General features: G+C 46.0%; 1 protein-coding gene across 1 annotated transcript; it reads right to left on the bottom strand.

The window, feature by feature from the left end:
* Positions 1 to 7,677: 7,677 nt before the first annotated feature.
* Positions 7,678 to 8,633, bottom strand: LOC121873366 (repetitive proline-rich cell wall protein 1-like). Its single transcript, XM_042376918.1, has 2 exons — positions 8,625 to 8,633; positions 7,678 to 8,226 (listed from the first exon to the last, which is right to left on the bottom strand). Exons 1-2 carry the CDS (start codon positions 8,631 to 8,633, stop codon positions 7,678 to 7,680), a joined length of 558 nt encoding a protein of 185 aa, XP_042232852.1.
* Positions 8,634 to 21,309: the final 12,676 nt, after the last annotated feature.

The following is a 21,309-nucleotide window of genomic DNA, read 5'->3' as shown; positions in this document are numbered from 1 at the left end:
ACCATTTTACTTAGTCAAAGGTGTCTATATATACATTTAAGTCGAATGTGTATATAACGAATTAAAAAATTCTAATTTCAGTCGTGTGTGTGTGTATGTGTGTCTATGTTTGTGTGTGTGTTCGCACAAAGGGTGGTGAAATACATCTAGTGTGGCAGCATTATGTTAGTATTAAGGTGCAAGCAGTGCTTGCTTCCTCTCGCTTTCAGCTACCGACGCTGGCTAGCCCTCGTGGCGAACAGGGATGCAACTTGCATAAGTCTTCCCCTGCCAGTACACAGCCTCTTCATCATCAAGACTCCTGCTGTGTCTCCTCGTGGCAACACACGGTAACTGGGTGCCTCGTGGGCCCAGGCTACACAAGCAGGAGATCTCGGAGTAGCAGTGGGGCCCAGAGGGACGACGCAAAGGCCCACTGGCATGTGGACACGTTCTGGCGCCTACCAACCACTGCCCCGCTGCCTTGCGGATTAACCTTGGTAGGTATAAGGCTGCGGGAGTAAACCCTGAATGAAAATTCTGCAGTGGAGCCCCGCATCAGGCAGAAATACTTATGGAGCTCCAACAAGACCCCAACGGCGGTATAGGCGGAAAAGGTGACCACTATGGGAACCCAATGACTACGCCGACGGACGAAGGCAATGCATGATGGACATTGGACAGGCTACTACGGAGAAACCCAACAAACTGGGTTATCAGTAGTCCATTGCAACTCTCCTTCTCCCCAGTTGCTGCAACACTTGCACCACTGGATCAGGAAAAGGGAGAACCAAGATGTGTGGTTGAAGCCTGCGCTTCTGCCTCAACACATAAATCAACTCACGCTTATCATACCTCTGATCATCAAAATCCCTATACCCCAAAAATTCCTATGGCGATGGATGAGTGGTGACAGGAACAGGTAGAGATGACTCCCGGGAGTTTCTAGTCACAACTCTGCACATGGGCGACAGAGATAAAATGGTTGTCTATGAACTGGGATCTAGGCAGCAGTGCAATCCGGTCCTGTCTGTGCGACTGAGCAGCCATTTCGAGGAGCCACTCAGCTTACCCCACATAGGGAGGGGGCTAGAAAAGGTGCCCTAAACATAGCCTGCCTAAAAAAAACAACCTGACAGGGCAACCGCACCCAGTAAGGTCATCCTTATGCGGTCGAAAACACAATCACAACCACAGATCCAAACAAAAACAAACTATACAACCTCTTATGGCACTACATGGAATGTCAGGACCCTTCTGGATACTGGCACAATTGAGCGTCCTGAAAGAAGAACCGCCCTTGTAGCAAAAGAGCTGGCTAGGTATAACATCAACATAGTAGCCATTAGTGAGTCCCAACTCCTAAACGAGGGCCAGCTCACAGAAAGGGGGTCTGGCTATACCTTCTTCTAGAAGGGTAAGCCTTCTGCAGAGAAAACGCATCCTACACAGGCTAACTGAAATGCCTATTGGTATGAACGAGCGCCTCATGATGCTACGCATCCCACTGACTCCCTCACGTCATGCCTTTTTCATCAGTGCATATGCCCCAACACTGGATGTAAAGGATGACATCAAGGAGACTTTTTACGCCGACCTCGACAGAGTGTTAACCTCTTTCTCCAGTGAAGATAACGTTGTGCTCCTTGCTGACTTCAATGCCAGAGTTGGCAGAGATGCTGACCTTTGGCAGGGAACCATAGGGAGAAATGGACTTGGCAAATGTAATCCCAATGACCTACTCCTCCTCAGTAAGTGTGCTGAACACAACCTCACTATCACCAATACCTTGTTTAGGTAAGCTGTCAAGATCAAGGGTTCGTGGAAACACCCACGATCCAAAAACTGGCATCTCATTGACTACATCATTGTCAGAGAAAAAGATCGACGAGATATCTTATCACCCGAATCATGCATGACTCAGACCACTGCGACACTGATACTGGGCTCGTCAGAGCCAAGATCTCACTTCATATCACTCCAAAACGGGGAAGGCAGCAAGCCTTCAGAAGAGGTTTTAACACCAAGCATCTACAGGATCCAGAGGTAGCACATGCTTTCAGAGAGCAGCTCGAAAATGGGCTGATAAACAACCCGACAACAAACAACCCAAATCCCAGTGCTGAATGGGATATTCTCGATGTTGGCATGACAAAAACCTGCAGAGAGGCCTCAGGCTAGATCGAAAGAATACACGAGGACTGGTTTGATGAAAATGACCCAGCAATCAATGTACTCGTCAATGATAAATGTGCTGATTTAACTGACTGGCAAAACAACCCTCAGTCTCAGACCAAAGCTAAATCCTTCTGCAAGAAGAAAGTGGTGGCCCAGCGTGTACTTCGCAATGTAAAAAACGACTGGTTTAAAAATAAAGTATGTGAAACACAAAAATTTGCAGATCAGCACAAGATGCACAAATTTTTCAATTCCACTTGACAGTGCTAATCTCTATCCTAGGTGATTTCAATGCCAGAGTTGACAAAGATGCTGACATTAACATATGGCAAAGAACCATAGGGAGAAACTGAGTTGACCAGTGTAATCCCAATGGCCTACTCCTCCTCAGCAAATGTGTTGAACACAACCTCACTATCATCAACACTTTGTTTAGGCAGGCCGACATGCTCAAGGTTTCTTGGCAACACCCACAATCCAAACAATAGCATCTTATTGACTACATCATTGTCAGAGAAAGAGATCGTCGAGGTGTTCTCATCACCAGTGCCATTGTGGCTCAGACCACTATGACAGATTAAACTCTCCCTTCACATCGCCCAAAAACGGCGAAGGCAACAAGCCTCTAAAAGAGGCTTTAACATTAAGAGACTGGATGATCCAGAGGTAGCAAACACTTTCAGAGAGAGGCTCAAAAATGGGCTGATAAACAGCCTGATAACAAACAACCAAAATCCGTGTGCTGAATAGGCTCCATCAAAGCTGTCATCATAAAAACCTGCAAGGAGACCCTCGGCCAGATTAGAAGGATTGGTTTGATGAAAATGCCCCAAAAATCGAAGTACTCGTAAATAGTAAACGTGCTGCTCTCACTGACTGGCAGAGCTACCCAAAGTCTCGAACCTTCTACAAGAAGAAAGAGGCGGCCCAGCGTGAACTTCACAAACTAAGGAATGGGAGTAGTGGAAAAATAGTGTGTAAAATGCCAAAAAATTGCCGATCAACGAAAGATGTTTGAATTTTTCAATTCCGCTAAAACATTATCTGGCCCAACTACTCGTGGCGTGACCCCCCTCCTCTCACCTGATGGTAACTCCCTCGATGTAGTAGGTAGCAGACAGCTATCAAACAGGGAGGTACTACCGCCTGGGAAGATATTGGAAGTATAATGTATTGTCAAATGGTAGACCCTGCTGCCATATGACATCACAAAATTTGTGACCAAGTACCACGTTGCTCATCCGACTTTCTGCCTCATTTACACACAATTATAGGGTTTCAGTTGTTTCTCATTTTTTTTTTACGGGGATTATCCCACCCGGGCACAGGTCACTGACCCACATCGGGGCCTGGAGGGCGAAAATGTAATAATAATAATAATAATAATAATAATAATAATAATAATAATAATAATAATAATAATAATAATAATAATAAAGAACCATAAAGAAATATATAATGAAAAAAAAGCAAGAGTGAGAAACAATATATGTTTGTCGTGTTGTCAATGGTAAGAGAAACAATTGAGACCCTGCAATTGTGTGTAAATGAGGCAGAAAGTCAGATCAGCAACCTGGGACTTGGTCACAATTTTCGTGATGCCATATGGCAGCAGGGTCTACCATTAGACAATACAGTATGCTTCCAATATCTTCCCAGCGGTAGTACCTCCCTGTTTGATAGCTGCCTACTACCTCTTACTTTGACATAACAATACACATATATTGTTTCTCACTATTGATTTTTTTTTTAATATTTGTATTGTTGTTGTTGTTGTTGTTGTTGTTGTTGTTGTTGTTGTTGTTGTTGTTGTTGTTGTTGTTGTTGTTGTTGTTGTTGTTGTTGTTGTTGTTGTTGTTGTTGTTGTTGTTGTTGTTGTTGTTGTTGTTGTTGTTGCTGTTGTTGTTGTTTGTTTGTTGTTGTGTTGTTGTTGTTGTTGTTGTTGTGTTGTTGTTGTTGTTGTGTTGTTGTTGTTGTTGTTGTTGTTGTTGTTGTTGTTGTTAAGACTGAAAAAAAAAAAAAAACAGCATCTGTCAGTGCTGGAAAGAGCAGTACCATTCTCTGCTCAACCGAAACACTGATAATTATGTCCTGACTACCCAGCAGGTCCATCAGCAATCAGACCTGACCCACCTTAGCTATATTCTATCCCTAGATGGGGTAGGCACTGCCATCAAGCAGATGAAAAATAACAAAGCCACAAGCCTGATGGAATCCGAACCGAGATGTATAATGCAGGACGACCTCTGCTTACCAGCCATCCCCACTCTCACCTAGAGAATATATGGGGAAAGAGGAAATCCTCTAAGATCTTAAAGACGCCTCGATCGTCAATATTTATAGGAACAAGGGAGAACAGTCAGACTGTGGCAACTATTGCAGGATCTCAATACTATCCTTAGCTGGCAAGATTATGGCTCGAGTCCTACTAAACAGACTTCTTCCTGGAGCGGAAAACTACCTCCCAGAATCTCAGTGTGGGTTTAGACCATCTAGTGGCATCACTGACATGATCTTTATTGCCTGCCAAATACAGGAAAAGTGCAGAGAACAGCATTGTGACTTGTACATGGCCTTCATTGACCTTACCAAGTCCTTGGACCCAGTCAACAGGCTGTCAACACAAAATTCTTTGCCATTGTGAGGCAACTCCACGATGACATGAATGGCAGTATCCTACACAATGGCACCCAGTCTGAGTTTTTCCCCATCCAAACGGGGATAAAGCAAAGATGTGTACCCGCACTAACTCTCTTTTCCATTTTCTGGCTGCCTTTCTTATTCGTGCCAGGGCCAATTTAGCCGGTGTCATGGTTTTGGTATGAATCCGTGGTAGTAGGAGTAGGAGTGGATTATATTATATAAAGATAATATTATGTTGTATTTCTTATTTCTTACCGTAGAGTTCGATACCTTCACACTGGTTACTTACAGGAGATTATGGCGTATCTACGTAGAAGTTCACTCCACCACTCGACATTCCATGATTTATACTTGATAAATGATGATTTAATGAATTCATTTAATTTTCAAGATCCATCTAAGTTATTGGTTATACTATGTCATAACCAATCAGTCATTACCTTCAGTAATAATAAGATAGGATCACAGATACGGGCAGATAATTGCACTTACATTTATTTGTCAAGCTTCCATACAATGATTTACAATTTGCATGGATATATGGTTCACTCACGCTCACGCTGTAATAAAATTAATCTTCTAAAACAGGGAATTTCCAACTTGGGGACACATGTGATTACTCTACTGTGGTATGACTTAACAGAGCCTTAATTCTTCAAGTGATACATTTACTGCCAGCCTGGATTGGTTTTGTTGCAACCAGGCTTCATCACAAGAACTTCTTCCCACGGCCATAACAACAAAAAGGTACTCTTGGGTTACCACACATAGTCTCGCGTCACTGACAGTCACTGGACGGTTGTCGCGGCAAGGAGAACTGGTAAGCGTGACTTGAATTAACCATTAGGTGCAATAGACCAGCCTGGATTGCTTTTGTCGCAACCAGGCTTCCACACGTGATATTTCCATGGGGATAACAAACCTAGGTTAACACACTTAGTCTCGTGTCGATCACGGTCACGGTAGACGGGTGTCGTGCAGGAGAACTCTGTAAGCGTGAATTAATTAACCATTTACTGTAGGTTTGATAGGCCAGCCTGGATTGCTCTTGTCGCAACCAGGCATCCACACGTGATATTTCCACGGGGATAACAACCTAGGTTAACACGCTTAGTCTCGTGTCGACGACGGTTCACAGGACGGAGTGGCGGTGGAGGACTCTGTGTGGTGTGGTGTCCCGCCCCCTTTCAGGAGGGAGAGGATGGAGACGACGTCTTAACTAACCCATGGCTCAGGGGATACTACTCAAAATGAGGTTTTTGGGTGTGAAGCGATGAACAATACAACACTGTTTCACTGCCCACCCCCCTAAAGGCTGGCTAACATACACTAATTGAAAAATACATGTCCCAGTTATGTCTCGCCAGGCGTCTTATCTCTGGTAAAACAAACTTTGGAGTTGGTTGCGTGGGTAAGCCTAACGCAACCCATGACAGCCGGTGGGATGGACATCCAGGCAGGAACAACGGTATCGGCCGCTTCCATCACTGAGCTTAAGTATACAGGCAACCTCACCCTCGTCGATCAAACTGCACACGACCTACAGGAGATCTTGAACCCCTCCGCATATGAGTATTCACACTTTGGCTTAAAGGTGAATGCACGTAAGACTCAGATTCTCTTTCAGCCTGCTCCTGGTTCAACCACACCTCCACCATCCAGCTTAATGGTACTACCCTCTCTAATGTCACCCACTTCCAGTACCTTTGCTCCTACCTGTCCACCACAGCGGACATCAATGAAGAGAGTAAACATCGGATCACATGAGTATCTGAAGCCTTTGGCAGACTCCGTACCCGTGTCGCCAGCTGCAGGGAGCTGAAATTATCTATAAAGTTGCACATATATCGATCAGTGGCCCTTTCAACCCTGTTATATGGCAGCAAGACATGGGTCACGTGCAGAAGGCACCTCAAAGCAATTGAAAACTTTCACCAACGCAGTCTATGTTCCATCCTCCGAGTTCGCTGGGAAGACAAGAGAAAAATGCCCGTATTCTCGCTGACACCAACTGGAGGGGCATCGGGGCGCCTAGTTTGCGTGTATTGCCACGAGGAGGCACAGCACGTTTACTTTCTAATGCTCACATATTACATATTAACAGACAGAAACCAACACACACATGCTAAGAATTTTACACCTTTTGCACGCTATATTATAGAATGTGACACTGTCAAAGTCTTCAGACCGCCTGGTGTGTATCATAAACTATGTAAGTAATACATGGAATCAGGTGTCCTTGAAGATATTCTGACAGTTTATCCTAAATTTTCTTGTCCATACTGATTTAGTTTAAATTTTTATTTGGCACTATGAATATGACCTATTTTATTATTTCGTCATGTGTATGAACCTCTGTCTTGCAAGGCAGTGATCAGTAATAACACCTGTTATATCTAGACCTGATTGAACTATTCAGGTTAGGGAAAACTGTACTCCAATCTTGCCAATAAACTTGTTAAACTAATATGCACCTTTATTAATACGCAGGAGGGGGAGGGAGAGGAGACGGTTACACAGAGGGGTGCCACACCTATTATTACAACACCTGCCAGTAATTATCATCACCATGCGGCCCAAGATTCTGCATACACCTGCCTATGTTACGTTAATGGTCACCCCACACCTGTGTCAGGGATCAATGGGCAGCCGGGGGTCTGGACAAAAGCCCCCTATGATAAAAGCCTGGACTAAAGTCCCCTGGACAAAACCCCTCAGTTAAAGAGCAAAGTAAGACAAAAGCCCCTCAGTTAAAGTGCAAAATAGGTTAGGTTAGGTTAGGTTAAGGTGGTTAAGTGGGTGAATGAGAGTGGTGGGTGGATTAGTGAGTGGCAGAGAGTGGTGTGTGGTTTACTGGGTGGCAGAGTGGTGGGTGGTTTAATGGTTGGCAGGGAGGGACTTATAGATGGCACAATGCTGAGTGATACGGATGGATGAAATAATGATGGGTGGCAAAATGATGGATGGCACAACGATGGGTGGTACAATGATGGGTGACACAGTGATGGGTGGTACAGTGATGGGTGACACAATGATGGGCCGTATATTGAGGGGTGGCACAATGTTGGGTGGTACATCGACGGGGGGCACAGTGATGAGTAGCACAGTGGTGGGCAGTGTATTGATTGGTGGCACAGTGATGGGTGGTACAATAATAGGTGGTACAGTGATGGGTGGCACAGTGATGGGTGGCACAGTGATGGGTGGCACAGTGATGGGTGGCACAATGATGGATGGTACATTGATGGGTGGTACAATAATGGGTGGTACAGTGATGGGTGGTACAGTGATGGGTGGCACAGTGATGGGTGGCACAATGATGGGTGGTACATTGATGGGTGGTACAATGATGGATAACACAGTGATGGGTCGTATATTGATGGGTGGCAGAATGAGGTGCAGCAAGATACTGTTGTATCCATTACTCTGGCGAGAGGAAACGTGGAGTGGAGTAAAATGGAGTAGAGGAGACAGTGAAGAGGCGTTGGAGGCATGGGTAGGGCGAGGCGTGGGGCGATGTTGGTTGGTAGTGAAGCAGCACCAATAGATATTACCCTCCCTCTCTTCTTCTCTCACCCCCTCCTCCTCCTCCACGATCTCCTCCTCCACGGTAGTTATATGGAGAGGGAAGAAAGAGGAAGATACTAGAGAGGAGGGAAGAAGAAGAGGAAGTCTGGAGGAAAAGGAAGAAGACACATATAATTTAACAGAGGAATCGTAAGACAGAGATATGCACCAGGCTGACATCTCTCCAAGAAGAGAAAGTTAATCATAGTATCCTTTGACTGAAAAACAAAAACAATAGTTGAGTTCCGACGTAATACCAACGCCATTGCGGTAGCTCCAACTACGACTCAGTGAGGCAGCTAGATGCGCTCTGACGGCTCCAGTTAAGAAGAAAATTACCTGCTGAGTCTTTCTTAATCAGAGCCTTGGGTGCAGGTGAGAGATTTTTCACAAGTAAGGAAATGAATGTTTCGGATTTTGTGTAGGTAATCGTTGTGTTGTTGTAAAAGTGTGGGTTTGTTGAAGTAGTGTTGTAGTGTGAGAACCCAGCGGGAACTTAACAATCTAAAGAACGACTGGTTTAAATATAAAGCATGTGAAATACAAAAATTTGCAGATCAGCACAGGATGCGCGAATTTTTCAATTCCACTAAAACCCTTTATGGGCCAATCACTCAAGGCGCAGCCCCCCTCCGCTCATCCGACGGCAACTCCAAAATTAAAGACGATGAAGGCTTCCTTCAGCGCTGGAAAGAGCACTACCATTCACTGCTCAACCTAAACACCGATGTGGATTGTGGATGTCCTGACAACCAAGCAGGCTCCTCAGCATCCAGAGCCGACCCACATCAGCTATCCTCCATCCCTGGATGAGGTAGCTACTGCCATCAAAAAGATGAAAAATAACAAATCCTCAGGGCCTGACAGATTCCCAGCCGAGGTGTATAAAACAAGAGGACCTCTGCTTACCAGCCGTCTCCACTCTCTCCTGGAGAATTTATGGGAAAAGGAGGAAATCCCCCAAGCTCTTAAAGACGCCTCCATCGTCAATATTTATAAGAACAAGGGAGACCGGTCAAAATGTGGCAACTACCGCGGGATCTCGCTGATGTCGGTAGCTGGCAAGATTATCGCCCGAGTCTTCCTAAACAGACTTCTTCCTGAGGCGGAAAACTTCCTCACAGAATCCCAATGTGGCTTTAGACCATCAGGTGGCCATTATGAGGCAACTCCACGTTGGAATGAACGGCAGTGTCCTGCACAATAGCACCAAGTCAGAGTTCTTCCCCATCCAAAAGGGGTTGAAACAAGGGAGTGTACTGGCACCAACTCTATTTTACATTTTCTTGGCTGCCTTCCTTACTCGTTCCAGCGCCAATCTAGCCGGCGGGGTGGACATCGAGTACCAGATGAAGGGTCTTTTCAAAATAAGACGACTCCAGGCAGAAACAAAGGTGTCGGCAGCTTCCATTACTGAGCTTCAGTATGTACTGTAGACTACCTCACCCTTGTCGCTCACACTAAACGCGACCTACAGGAGATCCTGAACACCTACGCAGATGTGTATGCACACTTCAGCCTTGAGGTGAATGTATGTAAGACTCACATTCTCTTTCAGTTTGCCCCTGGTTCAGCCACACCTCCACCATCCATCCAGCTTAACGGTACTACCCTCTCTAATGCTACCCACTTTCGGTATCTCGGCTCCCACCTGTCCACCACGACGGACATCGATGAAGAGACTCAGCATTGGATCAGCTGTGCATCTCAAGCCTTTGGCAGACTCCGAAACCGTGTCTTCAGCTGTAGAGAGTTGACATTATCTACAAAGCTACATGTATATCGAGCAGTGGTCCTCTCCACCCTGCTATATGGCAGCGAGACATGGGTCACATCCAGGAGGCACATTAAGGCACTTGAAACCTTTCACCAAAGTAGTCTACGTTCAATCCTTCGAATACGCTGGGAAGACAAGGGAACAAAAGCTAGTTTTCTTGCTGACACCAACTGTAGAAGCATCGAGGCTACCATTATACATGAACAACTATGCTGGACTGGCCATGTTACCCGCGTGGACGACAGTAGACTACCAAAGCAGCGACTTTACAGTCACCTAATGAATAGTAAACGTAACGCTGGTGGGCAACTGAAAGGATAGTCTTAAGACAAACCTGAAAATGTGCCAAATCGACCCCCTCACCTGGGAGACGATTACTCCACACCGTAAAGCTTCGAGGATCACCACACAAGGTGTCAAACCTTTCGAGTTAACCCGACTGCATAATGAGGCATACAAGCGCCAACGCCGGAAAGACTCTGCTGCCGCCCCTCCCGCACTAGATGTAGCCCCCCACATGTGTAACATCTGTGATTGACCCTGCCGATCCCGTATCGGCTTATTTAGTCTCCTCAAAACTCACCAATGAAGGTGACATCCTTAATAACTCATATCATTGTATCATAGCTGGATGATCGTCATACACTATTCCGAGTGACAGCAAATTAGTAGTAGTAGTAGTTGTAGTCGTGGTGTTGTACAGGGGTAGTGTGAACGAGGTGTTGTGGTGTGGGTGTGATGCTGTAGTGTGGGCATAGTGTTGTAGTGTGGGTGGGGTGCTGTAGTATTGGCATTATGTTGTAGTGTGGCCATGGAGCTGCAGTAAGGGCATGTTGCTAAAGTGTGGGCTGGTGTTGTAGTGTGGTCATGGTGTTGGCGGCTTGAGGTGCAATTCAGCATGCTTGCCACGCAAGTGAGTGGACCCGGGTTCGATCCCCGGGCAGGGTGAAACTATGGGCAAGTTTCTTTACGCTATTTGCCCTTGTCTACCCAGCAGTAAATGGGAACCTGGATGTTAATCGATTTGTGGATCGTGTTCCAGGGGTAATGGTTAACTAGTGCAGTTGCGTTTTGTCCGGTCTTCTCGGACTCTTCCTTGACACTGTTGTCATGAAACTCGTTAATTTCAGGTGTAATCGTTGTGTTGGCAACAGCTTCTACACCTTAAACAAATTCACACCTAGGTGGTCCTTGGGCCGGCCATCCTCGTTACACGAGGGGCAAACATTATTATATTATATACAGTATGGACGTGGTGTTGTAGTGCGGACGTGGCGTGGTGTTGTAGTGTGGGCGAGGTGTTGTAGTGTGGGCGTGGTGTTGTAGTGTGGTCGTGGTGTTGTAGTGTGGGCATGGTGTTGTAGTGTGAGCGCAGTGTTGTAGTGCGGACGTGGTGTTGTAGTGTGGGCGTGGTGTTGTAGTGTGGGCGATGGTGTTGTAGTGTAAAGTGTTGTAGTGTGGGCGAGGTGTTGTAGTGTTGTAGTGTGGGTGTGGTGTTGTAGTGTGGGCATGGTGTTGTAGTGTGAGCATGGTGTTGTAGTGTGAGCGCAGTGTTGTAGTGCGGGCGTGGTGTTGTAGTGTGGGCGTGGTGTTGTAGTGTGGGCGAGGTGTTGTAGTGTGGGCGAGGTGTTGTAGTGTGGGCGTGGTTGTATGGACGCTGCCATATTTGGTCTTTAGACAAGTCGGCCTTGACTATCAGTTGACTGTTGCCTGCCTGCCTACCACACACACACACACACACACACACACACAGTAAGTATCCTTGACCTAACACGGAGGTGACAGACAAGTGTGAGGCTTCACGACTTGGGAAATAAATAACTTAATATACACACTTTTTTGGTATTAGAAATGTTAATATAATTAACGGTATTTTTTAGTTCCTGATATTTATATACACCTTAATTTAATTATGTTTTTAATAGTATTTACTTACCTAATTACTTAAAATGTTGTTGGCAGGGTTTGTAAACTTACCTGGAAATGAAAAGAATATTATTAGTATTACAAGTCTTTCATGGTTGGGAAAATATATAGAACGATATTTATTTATTTATTAGTGAACTGTTAGTGTAAGATGATCCTATAGCGAAGAACAACACACACACACACACACACATACACACACACACACGTACACATTGATGTCTTTCACTGCGTCAGTAATGAGTATAAGACAAAGATCCCCTACGACAAATAATAAGAATATTATAATTGAAATAATTATTTTCATCTTTTTTATTTACAGATTATAAACACTTCTCTGGCATGTAAAACCTTACATTTATTATATCCTAAGACTGCCTTAATGAAGGCACCAACACCATCGCCACCACCACCATCGCTACCACCACCACTTACTGACTCACGTAACAATGTAATATTAGTGTCACTCCATTTATGTTTTCACAGCTGCTATAGTAAATCTTTTTTTTCACTGTTGTTTGAAGTACTGTAGATAATGAACAAAATATTATAATGTTAGTTGTGTTGTTGTAGTTTCTCGTAGCCTCTCGTAGTCCCCTCGTAGTCCTCTAACAACTCTCCTATAATCGTTTCGTTAACCCACTAATACCCTTCTTAAAACCCTCTCACACCCCTGCCATACTCTTTCCCCAGATCTCGTAGCCTTCTCAAATTCCAAGATACTTTTGAAATCTTATCTCAACCATCTCATAACCCTTCACACCCCTCCCATATCCCTCTCTCAGAACCTCATACAACTCCTCCCCTCGGCTCGTAATAGTTTCCGTAAATATCGCACGCCTCTCCCTCCTGTTATTTCTTTAAGCTGTGTTGGGGCGACAGACGACTCACACGACTCAGTGTAAACAAGGAGGGTACGGCATTGGTGACCAGGCGGAGACCCCTAGCCTCCCTCACCCCTGCTGTCGCTGTCTGGTGGTCGTCTGTCAGGTTGTCGGCCGGTGTTGTGCAAAATATGTTACATACCAGATATGTACCGTTTTACTATATTGCGCATGCGCGTGTTAACAAACCCGCTGAAGGCCTGCGAAAAAAGTACCCAGATTCTAAGATATCCCCCTCATCAGAGGCCTACATTTGCTACTTTCCTTACATAGAGTACCTCTTCCTACACTTAGACTAGCTAATTAGCAGAAACCACCTCCTAACGTTGGCCAAAGGACACCAATAGAAGAAGGCACACTATACATATGTAAAAACCACACATAGGGTCATATTATACCTATACTGAGTTAAAATTACCTGTAGAATACATGGGAAAAGGGGGAATTCCCCCAAGCTCTTTAAGACGCCTCCATCGTCAATATTTATAAGAACAAGGGAGATAGGTCAGACTGTGGCAACTACCGCAGGATCTCACTGTTGTCCGTAGCTGGTAAGATAATTGCCCGAATCCTCCTTAACAAATTTCTTCCTGAGGCAAAAAACTTCCTCCCTGAATCACAATGTGGCTTTAGACCATCACATAGCATCACTGATATGATCTTTGCTGCCCTCAAGATACAGGAGAAGTGCAGAGAACAGCGTCGTGACACTGTATATGGCCTTCATCGACCTAACCAAGGACTTCGACTCGGTCAACAGAGAAGCCCTCTAGTGGACCCTCAGTCGTTTTGGCTGCCCAATAAAATTCATCGCCATTGTGAAACAACTCCACGGCGGCATGAACAGCAGTGTCCTGCACAATGCGACCCAGGTCCCAGTCTGAGTTCATCCCCATCCAAACGGAGGTTAAACAAGGATGTGTATTGGCACTAACTCTCTTTTCCATTTTCTTGGCTGCCATCCTTACTCGTGTCTGCCAATTTACCTTGCGGGGTGGACATCGATTACGGGATAAAAGGGTCTTTTATACATAAGACGACTCCAGGCAGGAATAAAAGTGTCGGCAGTTTCCATTACTGAGATTCAGTATGCAGACGACCTCATGCTTGTCACTCGCACTCAAGGCGACCTACAGGAGATCCTTAACACCTGCACAGATAGTATGCACACTTCGGCCTTGAGGTGAATGTACGTAAGACTCAGATTCTCTTTCAGCCTGCCCTTGGTTCAGCCACACCTTCACCATCTATCCAGCTTAACGGTACTACCCTCTCTAATGTTACCCAATTTCAGTTTCTCGGCTCCCACATGTCCACCACCGCGGATATCGATCAAAAGATTCAACATCGGATCAGGTGTGCATCTTAAGACTTTGGCAGACCCCGTACCCGTGTCTTCAGCTGTAGGGAACTGAAATTATAATAATAAATAATAATAATAATTCACAGTTTATTGAAAGAGCTTGGCAGCCAGAAGGCTGAAAATATACAGTTACATATCTGGGGAATGGGTTTCGAATTACAAATAATATACAGATAACATAAGTGACATAAATAAGATATATAATAACTAGATGGGGAAAAGCTCAAACTACAGGGCATTTCAACATAGTGACAGTGCAAGAAGTAGTATTTACTGGGTGTGAATACACTGGTTTATTGCAAGCTATTGATAATTTTTACAATGGTTGGGACTGGGCTGTTCTTATAGCGATCAGTTCGTGCACGTATGGGCTGGATGCGGTTGTGGTGTCGAACAGCAATTCTCGGTCTAGGGATCTCAGGTGGTAGTAGGAGCCGTTGTCGAGGATGGTGTAGAAGCTTCTTACCAAATTTGCAGATGAGGTCGTGGTGATGGTCAGTGAGAGTCGAAAGGGTCAGTGTGTTGAGCGCTTCTTGATATGTGGAGTAGGAAGGGGAGAGAATGATCTTGCATGCCCTCTTTTGCACTTTTTCTAGGTGTTTACGTTGTGTGGCATTTAGGGAGGAAGACCAGGTGGGGGAGGCATAGGTGAACTTGGGAAGTATGAATGTTGAGTAAACACTGAGGAGCTCGGGTGCTGGAACTCCGAGGGACTTGAGTCGGCGGAGGAGGTGGAGACGGATACTGGAGGATTTGACAACTTCACTGACGTGTGGTTTCCAATTTAGTTTGTTGTCTATGGTGACGCCGAGGAGCTTCGTGGAATCTACAACCTGGAGTGTGTTCGGACCTAAAGTAATGGAAGGAGGTGGGACAATGTCGGAGGAGAGGTTGATGTGCATAACCATGGTCTTGGTATGGTTGATGGTGACATGGTTGTTGGTGGCCCAGTTTTGGAGACTGTTCAATAAATCCTGAAGGGCGGTATAGTTGGGAGCAGAATTGTTGACGCTGATCCCAATGGTGGAGTCGTCGACATATTTCCAGCGAGCAGGGGTTTCTCTTAGGGCATCATTGATGAGCATAAGGGAGCAGAGTTGCATGTTTATCGAGCAGTGGTCTTTCCCACCCTGCTATATGGCAGCAAGATATGGGTCACAAAAAGGAGGCACCTCAAGGCACTTGAAACCTTTCACCAACGAAGTGAACATTCTCTCCACCGAGTGCGATGGGACGACAAGAGAACAACTGCCAGTATTCTCGCTGAAACCAACTGTAGGAGAATCGTGGCTACCATTATCCATGAGCAACTACGCTGGACTGGCCATGTTACCCGCATGGACGACAGTAGACTGCCAAAGCAGCTACTTTACAGTCACCTAACGAATAGTAGCGTAACGCTGGTGGGCAACTGATAAGGTGTAAGTATAGTCTTAAGACAAACCTGAAAAAGTGCCAAATCGACACTCTCACCTGGGAGACGATTACAACATACCGTAACGCTTGGAGGAGCACCACACACGAGGGTGTTAATACTTTCGAGTTAGCCCGGATGCAAACCAAGGCAGATAAGCGCCAACGACGGAAAGACGCTGCCGCTTTAGATGTAGCCCTCCACACGAGCAATATCTGTCGACGACCCTGCCGGTCTCATATCGACCTTTTTAGTCACCTCAGAACTCACCAAAGAGGTGACATCCTTAATAACTCATATCATTGTATCATAGCTGGATGAGTGTCATGCTCGATTCCGAGTGACCACAAAGAAATAGTAGTAGTAGTAGTAGTAGTAGCATCAAAACTCAGTTAAGCTCACGGCAGCCCTCATGGACCACATAATAGCTCAGAACGCAACAGAGGAGGTGGATAACAGTGAAGTAAACAAGATCCGAAGGTCCATTACGACAGAACGACAGCACGGCCAAAGTGACAAGTTGCAGCAACTATTGCTGCAAATACCAGAGAATTTGAAGAAAAAAAAGTAGCTATAGCGCAGGAGGTGGGCGCCTCGAACTGGTTAACTAAGTTACCGATAAGGGTAAATGGATTCAGTCTTAACAAACAAATATATACAGATGCCATTGCTCTAAGGTACGGTTGGCCATTAGAAGGTTTGCCCTACCAATGCACGTGTGGCTCTTCCTATGACGTCGATCACGCCATGGTGTGCAAGAAAGGGGGCTTCATATGCATGAGGAAGTAAGGGACCTCACAGCAAATATGTTGAAGGAAATCTGCCGGGATGTCATGGTAGAACCGACCCTCCTTCCTTTGGACGGTGAGATCTTCCAACATAGGACTTCAAACACATCTAACGAAGCCCGTGTTGACGTTAGTGCTCGAGGATTCTGGACGCGGGGACAGCAAGCTTTCTTCGACATCAAGATTTTTTATCCCATGGCCACATGTCACCATAACCTAGCTCTCGATGCTGCACACAGGAGGAACGAGAACGACAAGATAAGGGTAAATGGGGAGAGAATTCAAAACGTTGATCAAGGCAGCTTCACTCCTCTAGTGTTCACAACCTCTCGTGGGATGGGACCATATGTAAGATATTTCTACGCCAGACTCGCGGAGGTGATCTCTGAACAGAAGCAGCAGCCCAGAAGTTATGTTATAGCCTGGATGAGATGTCGACTGTCTTTCTCTCTCCTTCGGTCGGGTTTGCTCTGCCTCAGGGGAACGAGAGCTTCTGCCCCAATGCCGACAACAGCTGCAGATATTGACTATGAGGCTATAGTCACTGAATGCCGCATAGATCTGCAGCTCAACTAATTCAACACAGATAGGATAGCTACTTGTGTATTAGGATATTTAATATTAAGGTAATAAAATGGCGGCGAAGGTGTGGCTATTGGGGAGGCTGGAGGCCACGTGAAAAAAAAAAGTAGTAGTAGTAGTAGTAGTAGTAGTAGTAGTAGTAGTAGTGTGCGCGGCGGCGTGGGTGTCGTGGAGCGTCCTCGCTGATCTAAAGTATTATTGGTGGGGACATACTCGCTGTATGGGAGCGGGAATTTATCAATGGGTCGGTGAATATCTGATGTCACCCTAAGCATTGTCACCCAAGGTTTCTTCTCATTCCTCACGGCATTAATTGCAAATATTCCGTGAGTTCACCGGTGATAACCAAGCGAGTGGTGACCTGGCTGTGCTGGGTCGGTGGTGGGATAATGAGGAGGCTCGGAGCCAAGGTCAGTGTCGATAGGCCTAATTTGACAGGGGTGGTCTCGAGACTTTCGCCCCTATGGGGCCGAGAGTGCTGCCCATGCGGTCGCCTCCCCATCATAGTAACGGACACTTAATGTACAGTACACTTTATGTACAGTAGGGTCTCGACGAACCAAGTGAGTGTATATAACTGATATTACGCCAGTGAGACCATATAAATAGTCGTTATTTGTGCCAAGGATATATAAACAAGTGCTTGGTGTGACAAATTCTTGTCCATAGTGTATCATTCTGATGTGTGGATTGTCGCCCTTAGGGGGGGTAGCCTACACACCCACGCACGCACGTATGCCCCTACTACCTGAACACAGCAGTCCAGCCTGTCACCTCTCTGCCCTTCCCTCATAAGAACCAGTATAATCTTGTGCCTGGGAGCAAATCAGATGTGCGGAGGCGGACGTAACTGTCGCCCAAGGTGCAGATCATTATGCCGGGTGACAGTCATTGTTGTGCCTGTGCTAGCCAGTACCAAAAATGCACTAGCTGTGTTTGTGCGAGAAACAACCGACCATGTGTGGCTTGCATAAAGGGAAACAATTGCCGCAACCCTTATAACCCTCATGGCAGGGAGCCGACGCAGGAGGCCACAGTGGATATCGCCGGGACCCAGCCGCCAGATGATATCCTAAATGATAGCAGTGAGTCTACTCAATCTGAAATTGTAGTACGAATTAACGCTAAACCAATAGCAGCGGATGTCCACGAGGTGAATGAGAGACAGCCACCACAGTGGAATGGCATGTCGATGGAAAATATGGATATATGGGTTAAAAAACTTACTCAGAAATTGTCAGGTGGTCGCCAGCAAACCAGTTCGAACCACCTAAGTGTGCGGCCACCAAAGGAATGATTCAGGAGATGATTAGCCTCATAACTGAGTACACTCAAGACAGCTTCCTTGCCCAATTAGCTCTTCATATACTGGCAATAATACCACATCTATTCTGTCAGAGGACACACACAAAGACTAAGCACAAAGAAATTGCGGCAGCAATGAAGAGAAGATTGACACTGTGGCAGAATGATCTCCTTTGATGATCTCCTATGTGAAGTAAGAACACTGCAGGAGAGACTAAAATTTGCAGGAGACGGAAAGCAAAACACCGATGATGCTGCAAGAAAGTTTGGAAACAAAATGCGTGTGGGAAAAGTGTCTTTGGCGGTAAGATCTCTCACAGAGGAATCCACCGGTGAGGTCCTGCCAGTAAACAGAGAAACATTAAAACAACTGAAAGAAAAACATCCCTCTGCAAGTGATGACGAAGGCATCAGGTTTCAGGGTGCCTATATCCCACCAAATGCTGTCCTGTTCGAGAAAATAAAAGGAGGGATGGTGTGGAAAAAGGCACTGAAGACTCAGGGAGGTGCCGGCCCTTCAGGTCTGGCTGCAAACGGTTAGAGAGTCATCCTCAGCACTAACAAGTTTGGCCCCGCAGCAAGTGATCTCTGCACGGCCATTGCCGTCCTTGCAAGAAAGCTGGCATCCTCATGCTGCCATCACCTTCATGCTCTGACGGCCTGCCGCCTCATCCCCCTGGATAAGAATCCAGGATGTAGGCCAACAGGAGTGGGGGAAGTGCTGAGGCGAATCATCGGAAAATGCATAATGGAGGAGGTAAAGGATGATGTCAGGGCAGCAGCAGGGAACCTGCAAGTTTGTGCCGGCCAACAAGCTGGAGGGGAAGCTGCCATTCACGCCATGAACAACGCGATTGTGAGGCCGTTCTCCTGGTCGAAGCTTCAAAAGCATTCAACATACTTAACTGCAAGGCCGCACTGCACAACATCAAGATCAAGTGTCCAAGCTTTGCAATGTACGTTGAAAACTCCTATAGGAATCCATCAGAACTTTAAATAGTAAACAACAGGGCTCTAAGAGGTGATACCATCTTACAGTCAACCGAGGGAACAACACAGGGGGACCCTGTTGCAATGGCAATGTATGCAATTGGCCTATCAGTGCTCCAACAAGAAATAAAATTTGAAACAACTGGGTCAAACAAGTGGCGTATGCTGCCGACCTTACAGGAGCAGGAAAAGTCGAGGGCATCAAAAAGTGGTGGGACCTGGTAACATCGCGAGGTCCACAAATAGGGTACCACCCAAACGCCAGCAAGTCCTTCCTCATCGTGAAGCCAGAACATTATGAACGGGCAAAGGAGGTTTTTGGCGGAAGTGAGGTCAAAATAACTAAGGCGGCCAAAGACATCTAGGCGCAGTAATTGGCACTACGGACTTCAAGACCGAGTACGTAGCGGGAAAGGTGAATGAGTGGGTTAGTGAAATCCAAGCTCTGTCTGAGATTGCTAACACAGAGCCACATGCGGCTTTTGCTGCATTCACCCATGGAGTTAAGCATCGTTGGAACTACCTGATGCGTACTATCCCTGATATCGGACCCCTCCTTCACCCTCTGGAAGAAGCTATCAGTGTCAAGTTCATTCCCAAATTAGTGAAACACACTCACTTAACCCCAGCAGAAAGAGCACTTCTTGCCCTTCCACCAAGACTGGGAGGGATGGGACTAACCAATCCAGAGGAGATTACAGCCACCGAACATCAAAATTCACTTAAGCTCACGGCAGCCCTCTTGGACCACAAAATAGCCCACTACGCAACAGGGGAGGTCGATACCAATGAAGTAATCAAGATTCGTAGGTCCATTACGACAGTTCGACAGCACTGCCAAAATGATAAGTTGCAGCAACTGTTGCTGCAGGTACCAGAAAATTTGAAAATAAAAGTAGCTATAGCACAGGAGGTGGGCGCCTCGAACTGATTAACTAGGTTACCGATAAGGGTAAATGGTATCAGTCTTAACAAACAAGAATTTACAGATGCCATTGCTCTAAGGTACGGTCGGCCAGTAGGTTTGCCCTCCCAATGCGTGTGTAGCTCTTCCTATCATTGCAATCACGCCATGGTGTGCAAGAAAGGGGGCTTCATATGCATGAGGCATGATGAAGTAAGGGACCTCACAACAAATATGTTGAAGGAAATCTGCCGGGATGTCATGGTAGAACCGACCCTCCTTCCATTGGATGGTGAAATCTTCCAACATAGGACTTGAAACACATCTAACGAAGACCGTGTTGACGTCAGTGCTCGAGGATTCTGGACGCGGAGACAGCGAGCTTTCTTCGACATCAGGATTTTTTATCCCATGGCCGCATGTTACCATAACCTAGCTCTCGATGACGCACATAGGAGGAACGAGAACGACAAGAGAAGGGCATATGGGGAGAGAATTCAAAACGTTGATCAAGGCAGCTTCACTCCTCAAGTGTTCACAACCTCTGGTGGGATGGGACCAAGTGCAAGATGTTTCTACAGACTCGCGGAGGTGATATCCGAACAGAAGCAGCAGCCCAGAAGTTATGTTACAGCCTGGATGAGATGTCGACTGTCTTTCTCTCTCCTTCGGTCGGCTTTGCTCTGCCTCAGGGGAACGAGAGCTTCTGCTCCAATTCCGAAAACTGCTGCAGATATTGAATATGAGGCTACAGTCAATGAATGCCGCATAGATCTGCGGTTTAACAAAATTAACACAGATAGGATAGCTACTTATGTATTAATTTAACACAGATAGGATAGCTGCATATGTATTAGGATATATAATATTAAGGTAATTAAATGGTGGCGAAGGTGTGGCTATTGGGGGAGGCTGGAGGCCACGTTTAAGTAGTAGTAGTGGTAGTAGTAGTAGTAGTAGCAGTAGAGAAACACCCGACCATGTGTGGCTTGCATAAAGGGAAACAATT

This window comes from Homarus americanus, unplaced genomic scaffold (assembly GCF_018991925.1).
Source record: "Homarus americanus isolate GMGI-L3 unplaced genomic scaffold, GMGI_Hamer_2.0 scaffold32929, whole genome shotgun sequence".
In the NCBI taxonomy this organism is placed as follows: domain Eukaryota; kingdom Metazoa; phylum Arthropoda; class Malacostraca; order Decapoda; family Nephropidae; genus Homarus; species Homarus americanus.
Note: the sequence above shows the minus strand (reverse complement) of the source record. Positions and strands in the feature narration are given on the sequence as shown.